General features: G+C 43.2%; 1 protein-coding gene across 5 annotated transcripts in view; it reads right to left on the reverse strand.

The window, feature by feature from the left end:
* The window catches only part of LOC141100612 (uncharacterized), a 389,264-nt gene that overhangs the window by 320,041 nt on the left and 50,661 nt on the right, over positions 1-18,562 (reverse strand). For 3 of the 5 annotated variants that reach the window (XM_073589206.1, XM_073589208.1, XM_073589207.1), the window contains exon 2: positions 1,116-1,258. The exons of the other annotated variants lie outside the window; for them this stretch is intronic. In XM_073589206.1, the coding sequence (XP_073445307.1) occupies positions 1,116-1,258 (143 nt within the window). The remainder of the gene's footprint in view (positions 1-1,115; positions 1,259-18,562) is intronic. 5 annotated transcript variants of the gene reach the window in all.

The raw sequence follows: 18,562 nt of genomic DNA on the forward strand, positions 1-18,562 counted from the left end.
GGGAAAAGTAAGCTCGCTCTCCACTACCACGGCCAGGAGGTGTTCTTTAATTATTCGCCCCTGCTTTGGGGGGGGGGGGGGGGGGGGCATGCATCCAGCACTGATGTCTTCCATGGGCAACCACTCCTTTTTGAGGAGTTCCAAAGCTAACCAGTGTACTCTTTCCTGGATGAACTGCTAATTTTGCCCTTCGTATTTTTTCTGAGGAATTTTTTTTTTTTCTTCTTCTTTCAGCCTAATGTTGGTCTGTTTCTCGTCCATTGAGAGATCCATTGACCGTATGTTGTAGGCTTACAGCAAGAGCTTTGAAATGCAATGGCCACACCAGAAAACAGCTGAAGATTTTCAACCTGCTTTATTGATGATGGATTAACACGGTAATAGACCATGCAGCCTATTAACCTCTTACCACCGAAAAGAGGTGTATCCAGGTTTTCTGGCACCCGAGGCAAGAATTCAGTTTGGCGCCCCCCACTCCCCCCCCCCCCCCCCAAGCACATATGCGATTTGCACACTTAGTCACATACCAACGAGCTGCTCCCCCTAATTCAATGTTCAGTTAAAAAGTGAGAGAAGCAGAAGAGAAGCTCATTGTTACCCACCAGTATGAAAATCGCATATATGAGTGAAATGGCCATGTGATGACTGCTGGAACCAGCAAGCAGAGCTGAATCTTGACAGAGTATATTTCAGGATGTTAGGATTGGCTGCAGGGAGTCATTTTGTAATTAAAGGGTGCATTCAGGTTTGAAATGAAAGTCTGAAGTCACTATAGGTGGCTGCAGGCTTCTGAATTCTCACTGTGCATGCACTGCACACACATTTAGGTTTCTGCCTTGCACAAGCATGTGATTTGGATACTTCTGTCCACTAGACGTGACTGGCCTTGCTCAATTCATTTTCATTGAGTGAGGCCACACATGTCTAGTCAGCACGTGACCACATGTATGAAAATTGCTGACACCAAAGATTCCCAACAGCATGCAGTGCGCACTGTGAGATTTCAGAAGTCTGCAGTCAAAAAATGACTGCAGACTCATCACAAACTTGGACAACCCCTTTAATATTCCTAACAAATAAAAATGAGAATATCACAAAAAATTATATCCAGGTACCTGATAGATGACGTTGTCTCTGGAGTAGCTCTCTTTCTTTTCTTTGCCATCTTGTCCAGACTCCATGAGTTTTCTCATCCACTGCAGTCTCTGCAGACTTCCATCTTCTCAGGTTTTTTGTAACACATCCCCCACATGGCGCCCTTAAAGATAGCAGTGTCATTATAATGCTCCTGAATGAAAATATCTGCCCTACACTGAGCCCCTGAATAAATAAATGCCCCTCACGATATTCACGGCACAAAATATGACCCCACACTGTCCCTCTTATGGTACATGCTCTCCACACTGAACTCTCCTTTCCATACTGGGCCCCCTCTTCACACTGTTCTCTTATACAGAGTCACCCCTATAGGGCCCAGTCTATACTGTGCCCCTCATCACACTCCCCTTCCCTTCCACTGTTCCTCCCATACTACTCAGTCTCTATTCTGTGCACACTGACACTTTTTCCCACCATACTGTCTCCTTGCACATTTCCTCCTCCCTCCTCATAGAATTACCTTTTCACGTTTCATACTGCCTCATCACACATCCCTCCGACTTCCCATACTGTCTTCGCACCCATCCCATCACCCTCACTCCCTATACGGTGTCCTCATACATTTTTCCCTTTGCGCCTCATACTGTGTTGCACTCATACCACCACTCACCATACTGTGTCCTCATACATTTTCCCTTCACTCCTCATACTGTGTTCGCACTCATACCACCACTCATCATACTGTGTCTGCACCCATCCCCCAAAAATGCCTCCCATCATACCTTCCTCAGTCTCCAAATTTCTCCCACTCCCCATATTGTGTCTGCACCAGTACCTTCCTTGCTCCCCAAATTTGTGTCCTCAAATCATACCCCATTACACAAAATCTCAGCCAACCCCAATATACTAAATACCCCCATCAGAGTAAATCTTTCTGCCCAGTTACAGTAAATACCCCCCTAACACACACAGTAAATATCTCCATCACACATACACACATAGTAAATACCCACCCCAGTTTTTCAATACAAAAAGTGAAACTCATATAGAGTCATTACAGAGTGATCTATTTCACGTTTATTTCTTTTAATGTTGATAATTATGGCTTACAGTCAATGCAAATGCAAAAGTCGTTCTCAGAAAATTGGAATACTTTAAAATCAACAGCTTGAAAAAATGATTATAAAATCCAAAATCTTGGCCTACTGAAATGCATATTCAGTAACTGCACTCAATACTTGGTCGGGGCTCCTTCTGCATCAGTTACTGCATCAATGCAGTGTGGCATGGAGGCGATCAGCCTGTGGTACTGCTGAGGTGTTATGAAAGCCCAGGTTGCTTTGATAGCCTTCAGCTCGTCTGCAGCCATAATCATCAACATTAACAGAAATAAACACGGAAAATAGATCAGTGTGTACTGACTATATAATATAGGAGTTTTACTTTTTGCATTGAAGAACTGAAATAAATTAACTTTTTGATATTATAATTTTGTGAGATGCACCTGTACCTCCCACACACCGTAAATAACACCCCCCACATACACACACAATAAATACCCTTTTCACACACACAGTAAATGCACCTCCCCCTGTAAACACCACCCACACACCAAATTCAACACACACAAGCTAAATAGCTCCACACACACAATAAACACAAATACATAGTAAACACCCCCCCCAGGGAGTGAAGTACCCCTGCAAGCAGTAAATACCCCCTTTTATCTTCGGTGTCTTCAGCTCCACTAACCTGGAGCACTTACCAATTTACGCCTCTGCAGCGCCGGCGAGTGACGTCAGTGTGATCACATGACGCGATCACGCTGCTGGCGTCGCTTTAACTCAGCGGTCAGAGCTTCAAATGTACTCATGTCTGTAAGATGCGAGTACAATTGAATACTGGGAGCCGACACACTGCAGGTTCTCTGTGCCGGCTGTTAGCTTCACAGCCGGCAAAGAACGGCCGACTCCAAGCCTGGGGGGAGGCAGAATGCCACCGCTGGGGGAGACACTGCAGACTGCCGCATTAGGCAGGCCGGCTGCACCCAGGGCAATTTGCCCCCTCCCCCCCCCCCTAGATACGCCTCTGCCACCGAAGCCTGTTTTCACCTTCCTGACCAGATAAAATTTTTCAATTCAGACTAGTGTCATTTTATGAGAGAACTCTGGAATGCTTCAACATATCCAAGTTATTTTGAAATTGTTTGTGTGTGACATGTGGTATTTCATGTTAGTGATAAATAATTTAGGTAGATAGGAACTTCATTTATTTTTAAAAAAATAAATTGGAAATGTGATGAAAATTTGCAATTTTCGATCTTTTATGCCTTTAAAACAGATAGTTAGGCCACTAAAAACAATTGATAAATAAAATATGCCACATGTCTAATTTACATGAGCATCATTTTAGAAGGGTTAAAAGTTTAAATCAGCATTTTTTTCCCACCAAAATTTACACAATTTTTTTTTTTTCTTTTCTTTTTTTTATAGAGGCCACTTAAAATTTGAAGTGACTGAGGTTTAGGTGACAAAAAAATACCCAAAACTTATATTTAAAAAACTGCATCCCTCAGTGCTCAAAACCACATTTAGAAAGATTATCAACCCTTTAGGTGCTTCACAGGAATTAAAGCAATGTGGAAGGGAAAAATCTTTTTCCCCCCACAAAAATGCCGTTTTAGCCCCATTTTTTTTTTTTTTTTTACAAGGGTGGCAAAAGAAAATGGACCAAAATTTGCAATGCAATTTCTCCTGCGTTCACCAACACCTCATATGTGGTGGAAAAATACTGTTTGTGCTTACTGCAGGGCTCGAAAAGGAAGGAGCAGAATTGACTAGATAGCAGACACCATGTAACATTTGCAGATCCCCTAATGTGCCTAAACGATGGAAATCCCCCACACGTGACTTAATTTTAGAAACTAAAAAGCTCAAATTCATGTATAGGTATTGCGCATCTATGTCTTTTTTTTTTTTTTTTTCTTCTTCTTCACAAAAATGTTGCTTTAGCCCCAAATTTTAATTTTCACAAGAAAAGTAGGAGTGATTGGACCACATTGTGCAATTTCTCCTGGGTATAACAACGTCCTGAGTATAACAATATATGCGGGAAAACTACTATTTGGGTGCACGGCAAGGCTCGGAATGAAATATTGGAGCACCATTTTGAAATAGATTGGGGACACTGTCACACTTCAAAATCCCCTGACATGCCAAAAACATCAGAACCCCCCCCCCCCCCCCCCATTTTACCCCTTTTTTGGAAACTATGCAATCTAGGTGCGTAATGAGCTTTTTTTTTTTTTTTTCTTTTTAACAGGCGATTCACTAAATTCATCAACACTGGGCTGAGTAAATAAAAGAAAAATTACAATTTTTCCACTGAAATGTTGCATTGATCCACAGTTTAATTTTTAAAAGGGGTAATGGTAAAATACGAACGATACAAACTGTTACGCAATTTCTCCCGAGTATGCCAATACCTCATAAGTGGTCAAAATCTGGTTTTGAGGCAAAGTGCAAGGCTCAGAAGGAAAGGAGCACCATATTGGAGTGCAAATTTTGCTGAATGGTTTGAGGGTGCCATGTCACATTTGGAGAGCTTCTGAAGTGTCAGAACAGCAGAAACCTCTAAGTGAAAGCCCTTTACAAACGACACCTCTTAATGAATTCATCTAAGGGTGTAGTTATCATATTGACACCCCAGGTGCATCACAGAATCTTATTCCAATGGGTGGTGAAAAAAAAGATTGAACCACCATAAAGAAAACCCAAGGCCTTTGTTTTTTTTTTTTTTGATACAATAGAGTAAATATATGTAGACAAATTCAACTGACAGCAACTAGAACAAGGTAGGTTTTGAAAAAAACGATACAGATAGTCGCAGAAAAAGAGGGGGAATATCAGATATAAGCCCTCTTGAAAACCAACAGACACAATATTTTTATTTGACAAAATATATAAAAAGTAGTCCTATTGCAATAAAGGGCTACAAAGACGACAATTAATAGTATATTACAAAAAACAAAACCAACCTATCACCACCCAACCACAAAAAAAAAAAAACAGCTGAATAGCTGTATTTGAGGAATAAAGCACCTGCCCCTAAAAAAAAAAAAATGCCCATAAAAAAAACTAACCCTCAATAAGAGGCATTCTTTGCCAGCTAGTCATCCCATAGACTGGGCCATATAAAGTACTAGATGTCCAAGAATTCCACTACCTGGATGTAATATGCCTAGTCACTAAGCTTTCCCTCAAGCAATAAAGAAAATGGGCTCTTACAATGAAATGCACATAAGCTTAATCTACAAACATGCTCTGGCTACTCAGCTAGTAAATGTCTGAACATGTTTAGTAATTTATAGTCCTTATCAAATACAGGAATCCTATACCACAGTTTTGGTCTCTGGTACAATACCACACAAAAAAAAAAAAAAAAAAAAAAAGGATGCCCAGAAAAGACCATAATAGGTTACTTATCTGAATCCAGTCCGAATAGCATCGTCCCTACATGTTTCACCTTCTCTCAGTGTCAGGGCTCATCAGGGGACCACAATTAAGGAATAATCCATAATAGCATGGCTGTTGAATGTGGGTCAAGAAAAAACAATTAGATTTTTTACCACTAAAATAATGTTTCGGCCCAGAGTTTGTAATTTTTATAAGGCCTAATAGGAAAAAAATGGAGCAGCTTGTTTTACAACTTCTCCTGAGCACACCAATATCCTACATGTAATCCTACTTTTCATTCACAGCGGAAACATCTTTAGGGAATGAGACCCATTTTAGGGCAGTTTCACACGTCAGTGGCTCCGGTACGTGTAGTGACAGTTTTCTCACGTACCGGAGACACTGACACACGTAGGCACATTCTAATGAATGGGTCTATGCAGATGTCAGCGTGTTTTCACGGACCGTGTGTCCGTGTGCAAAATACGCTGACATGTCCGTTTTTTGTGCAACAGCACGGATCACACGGACCCATACAAGTCAATGAAAACACGTACCGCACACGGACGGCATCCGTGTGCGTTTTCCAAAATATAGGGTTAACCAATTGTATCAATACCAGCCAGGTGTCTAGACATTGCCTGAAAAAAAAGTTGGCTCACAGTCTGGACAGTTTTTGGAGTGAGGTGAAGTTGGACTCATCTCACAGTGGTTGCAAGTTTGTGGTTTGGTCGTTTTTCACAAAATTATGGCCCCACGTGTGGACACAGAACAGCTTATACGTCTGGTGGAGCAACATCCCGAACTTTGGGAAACTCGATCTGACGGATACCATGAGGCTAAGTACACACGTTGCAGAAAATTTCTGCACAAAAACCTGAATCCCTTCCCAGAAACCGCACCTATTTTTCCGCGGCGGTTTTGATGCGTTTTTTACCGCAGCGGTTTCTAAAAGCATGGGGGAAGCCTAAACCGCGGAAAAAAATGCAAAATTAATGTGCATGCTGCGGTTTTTACCGCGATGCGGTTTTTTCGCGGTAAAAAACGCATCAATGTGCACAAAAAGTGCAAAATGCATAGAAATGACTGTGCACCTTATTTTTAGCGGTTTTATAGCAGTTTTATAGTGAAAACCGCGGTAAAAACCGCTAAAAAAACGCTGTGTGTGAACACAGCCTGACAGGCTGGCTATAGAACGTGCTTGGTTTGCTGTAGCTGAACAGCTCTACCCCAGACCTGGTTGGGCCACATTCACCAGCCAAGCAGGCAAAGTTTGGCAAGTTACCCCATAGATGTGCCTTTTTATCAAATTCAAAAATGTTTTCGTATGACCAGATTTTACATGGTTAGATTTGCAAGGTGACATGTGTAGCAGAAACACACATTAGCTGAATAGTTTTTGCATTTGTCTCTTGAATCACATCATATATTACATTTATTCCTAGGTTTATAGTCTGATCCCTCTATTTAATATACAAATTCATCATTAACCATGCTTGTTGAAAACTTTAAAAACATGCAGTGTGTGTCTGTGGCAGTATTTTTGTGTTGCTCACTAGCTTCATGTCTGTCACACTTTTGTTGTAGGGATACTACATTTGAAAAAAAAAAAAAAAAAAAATTTACCTTGCTAAATCAATGGCTACTTGTCAGACATGTGTTAACAATGAGAATTTTTGCACTGTTCCATGGGCTAACAATTGTGTTATATCATATTTAACAGTCGGTACTGTATAAAACCATATCTGCACAGATGTCTCACATTTTTGGGGCTTTGGCATAACTAGGCTGCCATATTTAGCCATGTGTGAATTTCCGGAGCAAATTGTAAAAAAAATTAGCCTTGCAAGTGTAAATTACGTTATTTAACCCCTTAAGCCCCAACGGTGGTTTGCACGTTCATGACCGGGCCAATTTTTACAATTCTAACCACTCTCCCTTTATGAGGTAATAACTCTGAAACGCTTCCATGGATCCCAGTGATTCTGACATTGTTTTCTCGTGATATATTGTACTTCATGATAGTGGTAAAATTTCATCCAAATAACTTGCGTTTATTTGTGGGAAAAAAAAAGAAAAAAGAAAAAGAAATTTAGCGAAAATTTTCGCAATTTTACAACTTTGAATTTTTATGCCCTTAAGTCACAGATATGGCACACAAAAAACATAAGTAACATTATCCACATGTTTTTTACATCAGCACAATTTTGGAACCAAATTTTTTTTTTGTTAGGAAGTTGTAAGGGTTAAAAATTCACCAGAGGTTTCTCATTTTTGCAACACCATTTCATTTTTACGGACCACATCACATTTGAAGCCACTTTGAGGGGTCTATATGATAGGAAATACCCAAAAGTGACACCATTTTTATAAATACTGCACCCCTTAAGGTACTCAAAACCACATTCAAAAAGTTTATTAACCCTTTAGGTGCGTCACAGGAATTTTTTGAATATTTAAAAAAAAAATAAAAAATGAACATTTAACTTATCACAAAAAAAAAAATACTTCAGGTTCAATTTTTATTTTACCAAGGGTAACAGGAGAAATTGGACTGCAAAATTTATTGTGCAATTTGTCCTGAGTACGCTGATAACTGATATGTGGGGGGGGGGGGGGGGGGGAGAACCACTGTTTCGGCACATGGCTGAGCTCAGAAGGGAAGGAGTGCCGTTTGACTTTTTCAATGCAAAATTGGCTGGAATTCTGATCGGACGCCATGTCACGGTTGGAGAGCCCCTGATGTACCTAAACAGTGGAAACACCCCACAAGTGACGCCATTTTGGAAACCAGACACCCCAAGGAACTTATCTAGATATGTGGTGAGAACTTTGAACCCACAAGGGCTTCACAGAAGTTTATAACATACAGCAGTACAATTAAAAAAAATCATTTTTTCCACAAAAATGATCTTTTCACCCCCCAATTTTTATTTTTCCAAGGGTAACAGGACCCTAAAAGTTATTGTGCAATTTGTCCTGAGTACGCCGATACCCCATATGTGGGGGTAAGACCACTATTTGGGTGCATGGCTGAGCTTGGAAGGGAAGCAGCGCCATTTGACGTTTTTGGCTGGAATTGAGATTGGATACCATGTCGCGTTTGGAGAGCCCCTAATGTACCTAAACAGTGGAAACCCCCCACAAATGACACCATTTTGAAAACTAGACCCCCAAAGGAACTTATCTAGATGTGTGGTGAGCACTTTGACCTTTGAGCACAGTGCTTCACAGAAGTTTATAACGCCCGGGCGTGAAAAAAAAAAAAAAAAAAAAAAAAAAAAAAAAAAATCGTAATTTTTCCACAAACATGATATTTTAGTCACCAATTTTTTTATTTTCCCAAGGGTACCAGGAGAAATTGGACCCCAAAAGTTGTCCAATTTGTCCTGAGTACGCTGATACCCCATATGTGGGAGAAAACTACTGTATGGGCACACGACGGGGCTCGAAAGGGAAGTAGTGACGACTTGGAATGCAGACTTTGATGGAATGGTATGCGGGTGTCATGTGCGTTTGGAGAGCCCCTGATGTACCTAAACTATTGAAACTCCCCACAAGTGACCCCATTTTGGAAACTATACCCCCTACGGAACTTATCTAGATGTGTGGTGAGCACTTTGAACCCCCAAGTGCTTCACAGAAGTTTATAACGCCCGGGCGTGAAAATAAAAAGATCATTTGTTTCTCACAAAAATGATATTTTTGCCCCCTATTTTTTATTTTCCTAAGGGTAACAGGAGAAATTGGACCCCAAAAGGTGTTCTGCAATTTGTCCTGAGTAGGCCGATACCCCATATGTGGGAGTAAAACACGGTTTGGGCACATGGCAGAACTTGGAAGGGAAGGACCACCATTTGACTTTTTCAACTCAGAATTGGATGGAATTGAGATCAGACGCCATGTTGCATTTGGAGAGCACCTGATGTGCCCAAACAGTGGAAACCCCCAATTCTAACTCCAACCCTAACCCCAACACACCCCTAACCCTAATCTCAGCCCTAACCCTAGCGTGAAAATGGAATTACATTTTCTTTTAATTTTATTATTTTTCCCTAACTAAGGGGGCGATTTAATATTTATGGCAGTTTTTATGTTTGGCAGCTGTCGCACGCTAAAAGACGCTTTGTATTGTAAAAATAGTTTTTGCATCACCACATACTGAGAGCTATAACTTTTCCGTATTTTGACCCACCGAGTCATGTGAGGTCTTATTTTTTGTGGGACGAGTTGACGTTTTCATTGGTACCATTTTCGGGCACGTGACTTTTTTGATCTTTTTTTATTCGATTTTTGGGACGCAGAATGAGCAAAAACCAGCGTTTCATGAATTTCTTTTGGGGGGAGTGCATTTACACCGTTCCGCGTGCGATAAAATTGATAAAGTGGCTTTATTGTTCGGGTCAGTACGGTTACAGCAATACCTCATTTAGGTAGTTTTTTTATGTTTTGTCGGTTTTATGCAATGAAAACTATTTTATATAAAAAATTATTATTTTTGCATCGCTTTATTCTGCGAGCTATAACTTTAGTTTTTCGCTGATGATGCTGTGTGGCAGCTCATTTTTTGCGGGACAAGATGACGTTTTCAGCGGTACCATGGATATTTATATGCGTCTTTTTGATCGCGCGTTATTGCACTTTGTTTAGCGGTATGATAATTATTTTTTGCTTCGTTTTTTATTTATTTTTTTTAAGGGGTTCGCTAAAGGGGTTAACTAATGGGACAGTTTCATAGGGCAGGTCGTTACGGACGCGGCGATACCTAATATGTGTACTTTTGTTTTTCCAAAAAATGGATTTATTGGGGGAATTTTTTTGGGACAGGTCCCAAGATGGCGACGGGGACCTGCAGGGAGCCGGCTTCCTCAGTGCCTGCAAAGCGCAGGCAAGGAGGAAACCTGCACACTGCCTGTGACAGATCACTGACAGATCAGCGATCTGTCACAGGCAGTGTGCAGGTTTCCTCCTTGCCTGCGCTTTGCAGGCACTGAGGAAGCCGGCTCCCTGCAGGTCCCCGTCGCCATCTTGGATTCGGGGGCCTGCAGGGAAGGAGGCCCCCGCAGCAGCGCTGCACATTGCGCTGCTGTGGGGGGCTCAGGGAAGCACGGAGGGAGCCCCCTCCCTGCCGATGCTTCCATTTAACCTCCAGTACACTGCAATCGTGTTTGATCGCAGTGTGCAAGGGGTTAACGTGTCGGGGGCAGTCCGTGACCGCCCCTGACACATTGTGCCGGGTGTCAGCTGTGATAATCAGCTGACACCCGGCCGCGATCAGCAGCGCTCACCATGTGGGCGCCGCTGATCGCTGTGACGTACTATCCCGTCCCTGGGAATTAAGTCCCAGGGCACATGGACGGGATAGTACGTCTCATGGCAGAAAGGGGTTAAATGAGAAGGTGATCGCCTATGACTTACTGTAGTTTACCTGTAAGGATCATCATGTGCTTCATACTACTATTAAGCGCCCATACACAACATATTGCCAAAAAAAATAAATACACACTTTGACTGTTTGTATGTCACATTTCTTGGTTGACCCACCACTGAATCTGTATGAGTGTGCTAAATTGAAGATTTAGACTTAATTCTGGACACCACACAATATTTTACACACTGCAAGCCCTTACATGTGTCTGCTGGTAATTTTTACTTGTGTGAAGGTTTGTGTTGTTCTACACAACAAGACTGGCAGGCTATGTTGTTTCTAAGCGGATTTTAGACATGGGCATGGTTAATAAACAGCACATTTTGGGTCACAGCATGGATGAAAATGGTCACACACTTCTTAGTCTTAGTGTCCAGGCCAAAAGTGTTTGGACATTTTTGTGAAAATAATGTACCGCGCTCCCCAACTGCATACAAATTGGGCTCCCAAGGCACAATGTGTTTAGAAGTGAAACAAAATAAATTCACTTCAAATGTCTCACACTCCAGATTTCAAAGGAAGAATTATCCATAAAGGCTATTTAATGAGGAAATCAGGAACTTACTGAGATAGTCATGTCAGGAGATAAGCCGGATTACTTACCGGTAATACTCTTAATGAGTCCACTGCAGCACCCACATGAGGGATCCACCCGTAGGAACAGGAAACCTACAGAGATAAAAGGGGCGGTCCCCCTCAGTTGTGTTTCAGAGTACGAGAGGAACCACCAAGAATTGGTTCAAATACTTATCCACAGTTTTAATATCACTTAACATCTCCATGATAACCAGTGAGAATCATTACTCTATCCGTGATACATTTGACAAAGGGGAGGGTAGTGAGTGGGTGCTGTTGTGGACTCATTAAAAGAGCATTACCGGTAAGTAACCTGGCTTTTTACCCTTCGCCACGACAGCACCCACATGAGAGATTTGCAGAGAACAGTCACCTGGGTGGGATCACCGTGTTGAAGACAGCTCTACCAAAAGCCAAGTCAGATGATGAAGACAGATCAAGCCTATAATGAATGTAGAAAGTCGAAGGTGTCGACCAGGTTGTGGCCATACATATAAGGTCTATAGAGATGTCTGCCTTCTCCGCCCAGGACGATGCCATAGCCCAAGCAGAATGCGTTTTCACTCCTTCTGGAGGATTCTCGCCTTTTCTCGAGTAGGTTAAACCGATGACAAAACAAAGCCCTATTTTGCCTCCAGGACCGAGATCTCTCTATGTAACTCAAGACTGCCCTCCTCACATCCAACATGTGAAACTTCACTTCCTCCAGACTTGATGGACTATCATAAAAGGAAGGGAGAAAAATTTCCTGTGATCTATGGTAACTTGTTGCCACTTTAGAAAGGTATGATGGATCTGGATTGAGTATTATCCTATTCTGGAATATTAATAGGAAGGGAGGGTCTACAGAGAGCCTGGATATAAATCTCCTGGCAGATATTAAGGCTACTAATAGAGCTACCTTATAAGAGATTTTTTTTTTTTTTTTTTTTTTTTTTTTTTTTTTTTTTTTTTTAGAGAGATGGATTCTAATGGCTCAAAAGGGGGACAGTTTGGGCATCAAGGACTGTGGAATGTGGACCGAGTTGCTTCTCTCACATGCCTTATTTTCTACTCTGCAGTAGTGTGTTGATAAGGTTATAGGAAAAGCACCTTGATCTTAGTAGCTGCCTCTCAAATTAAACGCCGTCAAGTAGAGGCCTTGCACTTGAGGGTGACGGAATGGCCCTTGAGAGAGCAGGTCCTGGTCTGCTGGAAGTATCCAGGGGTCGCATACTGACATGGCTTGGAGGCAAGAGAACCAAGGTCTTTTCGGCCAGAAGGGAGCTATGAGAAATCACCCTTGCTTTCTCCTCCCTTATCTTCCTGATGACTAGCGGTATTAACATTGGTGGAAAAGCATACGCTAGGTCGAATTGCCAGGGAAACTGGAGAGAGTCTACCATGTCTGGCCAATCTGCTGTGTTTAGTGAGGCGAACTTCTGTACCTGTCTGTTTTCCCTGGTAGCAAATAGATCTATTTGCGGGAGTCCCCATAATTCTACTAATCTTCTGAATATGCAACTGTTGAGACCATTCTCCCTGGCAAAGCGTGTGGCGACTGAGGAAGTCGGCCTTCTAATTTTCCTCGCCTTTGATGTGGAGAGCCGTCAGGGACAACAAGTTGACTTCTGCCAAGTCGAAGATATCCCTCTTGTCGCAGACATTAGACTTTGATCGCTTTCCGCCTTGAGGATTTAAATATGCGACCAATGCCATATTGTCCGAAAGAATTTTTATGTGGGATCCTCGGAGCTGGGGAAGAAAACAATTCAAAGCATAATCAACCGCTTTAACTCTTTCCAATTGGAGGAGCATTCTCAGTGTCCCAGAGGCCCTGATCTAGATTATCTCCCAAATCCAAATGGGCACCCCACCCATCTGGACTAGCATCAGTGGTAATTATCTTGGAAGGTTTTATCGTCCATAGTACTCCCCTGGACGGATGATCGATCTTTCTGTAACCACCAAGATAAGGAATCTAGCACCTACTCAGAAAGGGTGATCTTTGCACCTAGCCGCCCCTGACACTGGTGCGGTGTATATAGAACCTCCTGTTGTAAGGTTCTGGTATGGTATTGAGCCTATTGAACTGCTGGGATGCAGGAGATGAGGGACCCCAGGAGGGACATGGCTTTCCTTAGTGACATTTGAAGACTGTCCTTTGCTGACCTGACCTTTGAAATTATAGTCAACTTCTTGGATTCTAGGAGGATACACCTCTGACTTACAGAGTCCAGGTGTAGTCCCAGGAAGGACTGAAGGGTTTCTGGAACCAGTCTGAATTTTTTGAAATTAACAATCCATCCTAATGCCTGTAAAGATGAAATGGTAAACAATGTTTTATGGTAGACCTGATTGATTCCATTATAAAAAGGTATGTTCATACAGAAAAGTATTCAACTTTCTAAAATTTATTATGGTACAGAACAAACCATCAGGTTTGATATCCAAGAATAAAGGGGAATAGAATCCCCTACCTTCCTGATCCCTAGGTACTTCGACCATTACTTTTTTGGCCAGAAGAGTGAAAATTTCTAATTGGAGCGCCTCCTGTTGCTCCGATGCTCTAAGGGATGTCACTATGAATGTATCTTGTGGAATCCGAAAAAACTCCAATCTTAACCCAAACTATTAGGTCAAGGATCCACTGACTTGATGTTATGCGCCTCCATTTATGGTGGAAAAATTTTAGCCTACCACCTACTGGGGGGGGGGGGGGGGGGGTCTGTACTATCGATAACTACTACGTTTTGTCGTAGAAGACCCACTGAACAAAGCTTTGCCTCTTGATTCCCAGCGATCCTTTTGCGGTTCATATGGCTTCCTTCTATAAACGGCTGTCTTCAAAATCCCTCCTGTAGGAAGGAAGAGACTGATTAGGGAATCCTTTCCTTCTCTCTCCTGCCTTGGTGAGTAAATCATCCAGTATCTTTCCAAACAGGAACTCACCCTGGCACGGGATTGCACAAAGTTTCGTTTTAGACTGTGCATCCCCTTTCCAGCTCTTTAGCCTGAGGGTTCGTCGAGCTGCATTAACCAAGCCTGCCGACCTAGCCGCCAGGCGCAGGGAGTCTGCTGATGCATCTGCTAAGAATGCCTTAGCCCCTCTTATCAATGGGATTGCAAGTAAGATTTTTTTTTCTCTTGCCACCTTCCCCTTGATCGGTTGCTCCAACTGATCTATCCAGACCAATAACGATCTTGCAGTGAATGTGCTGGAGATGGAGGGTTTGAAAGCTCCAGTGCTGGCTTACCATGACCTCTTGAGCAAAGCTTTGGCCTTGCGGTCCAGTGGGTCAGGTAAGGCTCCTGCATCCTCTACTGGTAAGACCAACTGTTTTGAGGTGGATGCCACAGCCGCATCTACTTTCGGAACCTTGGGTCATGTGGCCAGTTCCTCATCACTGAAGGGGGTAATTTTTTTTGGAGGATGGGAAAAACCCTTGCTGACTTTGCCTGTCCCACTCCTTTTTAACAAGGTCCTTAAGTGGAGATTATGGGTAAGTCCCTGCATTTTCTCTGTGCCAGCCTGGCAAACATTATATCCTGTGTGAATCTGCACTCATGTCTGGGCACCCCATCATATTCCTAACTGATTTCACAAGGTTATCGATGCTGTCAAGAGGGAAGCATGTTCGGCCTTCATCCTCTGATGAATTGGATGAGGATTCGTAGGAACCAGAAGATCGGATTAAGCCCTCTTCAGACCCAAAAATAGAGACTGGGGAAGGGGCTCTTTTCTTTGAAACACTAGCCCCCAGAGCCTGAATCTCCTGTCCAAGCATGGCTCTGACCTCCGTGGGCACTACTGCGGCTTCTTCCTGTAAGGTTTGACCAATGCACCCTGGACATAACCTTTTAAAGTATGCGTCGGGAAGGGGGTACGTACACAGGGCACATTCTTTGTTTCGATTTATGGGTTTTCTTAGCATAGGAGGAGAGGTATAGAGAAGGAAAGGTCAGCTTAATAGGTAGAGATTTATTTACACTCACCCAGTAAAGCCACATGGTACCGGTTCTGGAGGCGGAGACGCCATACGGGTTCTAGGTAGTTCCACTTCTCTACCTCATTGCCCTGTGCTTTTGGAACCTTCCTCTCTGGAGCATCCACTTTTCCTGGTGCTGCTGCGACAGCTTTAAGCACTCCTAGCGCTGCCACTTTTGCTAGCGCTGCTCTGATCCACCGCTGATGGGTGCACTGTTATGATTGAGTCACCGTAGGAGGCAGACACAAAAATAGAAGCTACGTCCAGAAAACCAGAGAAGTTGGCAACTATCAGATTGCAGACCCCTGAACCTATCAACACAACTAGCAGTAGCCGTGGGGGGTTCCTACGATGCCCTAGACCCCTCGATCACAGCCGGAGAGCTAAATAGTCTAAAGACAGAAAAGGAAATCTAAACTGCCCCAGAGCAGACCCCAAAGTAAAAGGCAGCCCCCAACATATAATGACGGTGAAGCAAGATGAATAAACACTCACACAGATAGAAAGATAGGCTGAGCAAACGATGGAGCCCAAGCTAACTAAACAGAACAGGAAAGGAAGGTTGCTGTCTGCAATCTGCCAAAACCCTATCAAAAAGACATAAGCCAACAAGCTGATATGGAAAAAGACCCTGAAGCAGCTAGGCTTCAAAAACTAAATCAGCACTGAGGTATTTTCAGAAGACAGAGCTAAAAGGAATTCAGCACACCCCAGCAGGGAATGGCAGAAATCCAGAAAAACAAAGCAGAAACAAAGTCAAAGCACAAAAGCAAAAGGCCGAGCAGCAAACTTAGCTTTGGAGGTGCAGGAATTCAGACTGGACTCCAAGGATCCCACAGAGAAATCACCCGCAGGGCAGAAGGGCGTCGACAGCCTTATATCCAGTCAGTAACTCCACTCAGCCAGTCATCATCATCAGACTCAGGTGTTTGATAATCAGGCTCACTACCTTTCTTTACCAGAAGAGGGAGTTCCTCAGGCCTCAGTAGTGAAGGGGAAAAAGAACTCACAACAGTACCTCCCCCTTGAGGAGGGGTCACCGAACCCTCAACCACGCCACCAGGGCGATCAGGGTGAGCCCGATGAAAGGCACGCACCAATCTTTTGGCATGAATATCAGAGGCAGAGACCCAGGAATTATCCTCCTGACCATAACCCTTCCACTTAACCAAATACTGGAGTCTCCGTCTAGCCAGACGGGAATCCAGTACTTTCTCTACCTCATATTCCATGATACCTTCAACCAATACAGGGTCTGGAGGTGCCACCCCCAGAACAACAGGTTCAACAAACCTCTTCAACAAAGATTTATGGAACACATTATGGATTTTAAATGTGACAGGAAGAGCCAAACGAAGAGAGACCGGATTAATAATCTCCAAAATCTTGTAAGGTCCAATAAATCTAGGCTTAAACTTAGGAGAAGCTACCTTCATAGCAATATTTTTTTGATAACCACACCATATCACCAACCTTAAACTGGGGACCAATGGTCCTATGTCGGTTGGAAAACCGCTGGGTCTTTTCCTGGGAGAGAGATAACTTATCCACCACTTGGTCCCAGATCTGGTGCATTCTCTCCACCACAGTGTCAACACCTGGGCAGGCAGAGGGCTCCACCTGCCCTGAAGAAAATCGAGGATGAAACCCAAAGTTACAAAAAAAGTGTGACATCAAAGTGGCAGAACTAGCTCTATTATTTAAAGCAAATTCGGCCAAGGGCAAAAATGAAACCCAATCATCCTGATCAGCAGAAATAAAACATCTCAAATATGACTCCAAGGTCTGGTTTGTTCTCTCTGTCTGCCCATTGGTCTGAGGGTGAAAAGCAGAGGAGAAGAAGGACAACTGAATTCCCAGCTTGGAACAGAAAGTTCTCCAAAATCTAGACACAAACTGAACTCCTCTGTCAGATACAATGTTCTCAGGAATCCCGTGCAAGCGAACCACCTGTTGTAAAAACAGGGGCACCAACTCAGAGGAAGACGGCAACGTAGGGAGTGGTACAAGATGAACCATCTTAGAGAACCTATCACAAATCACCCAAATAACAGTCATCCTTTAAGAGACAGGCATATCAGAGATGAAATACATTGAAATATGGGTCCATGGCCTCTTGGGGACAGGCAAAGGAATCAACAACCCACTAGAGCGAGAACACGATTTAGACCGGGAGCACGTCCCACAGGACTGCACAAAATTCCTGACATCACGAGACAAGGAGGGCCACCAAAAAGACCGACTCACCAGATCTCTAGTACCAAAAATACCTGGATGACCAGCCAAAGGAGAGCAATGAACTTCAGACATCACTCTCTTCTTCCACTGGTCAGGAACATACAACTTTCCACTGGGACAACGCTCAGGTTTGTCCTCCTGGAACTCTTCCAGAGCACGTCTCAAATCGGGCGAGATGGCAGAAAGAACTACCCCTTCGCCTAAGATGGTCGCAGGCTTGGTCACCACAGGAGAATCAGCAAAGAAGCTCCTAGAGAGAGGGCGTCTGCCTTGACATTCTTAGTTCCAGGAAGAAAAGAAACCACAAAATCAAAACGTGTAAAAAACAAGGCCCACCTAGCCTGTCTAGGGTTCAAGCGCTTAGCCGACTCTAGGTAAATCAAATTCTTGTGGTCAGTGAGGACCACGACTTGATGCTTAGCTCCCTCCAACCAATGTCTCCACTCCTCAAATGCCCATTTCATGGCCAACAGTTCCCGATTCCCCACATCATAGTTACGTTCAGATGGAGAGAACTTTTGGGAAAAGAAAGCACAGGGATTCATTTTAGATGTTACAGGATCCTTTTGGGACAAAACAGCTCCTGCACCAATCTCAGAAGCATCCACCTCTACCTGGAACGGAAGTGAGACATCAGGTTGCCGCAAAACCGGGGCGGAGGTGAATCTTCGCTTCAGCTCCTGAAAGGAAGAAAGCCTCCGGAGACCAATTTAACACATCAGCACCCTTCTTAGTCAAATCAGTCAGTCAATGGCTTGGCAATACTAGAAAATTTTGCTATAAATTTCCGATAAAAATTA

The sequence above is a fragment of the Dendrobates tinctorius genome, unplaced genomic scaffold (genome assembly GCF_039654945.1).
Source record: "Dendrobates tinctorius isolate UK_male_01 unplaced genomic scaffold, ASM3965494v1 ptg000107l, whole genome shotgun sequence".
In the NCBI taxonomy this organism is placed as follows: domain Eukaryota; kingdom Metazoa; phylum Chordata; class Amphibia; order Anura; family Dendrobatidae; genus Dendrobates; species Dendrobates tinctorius.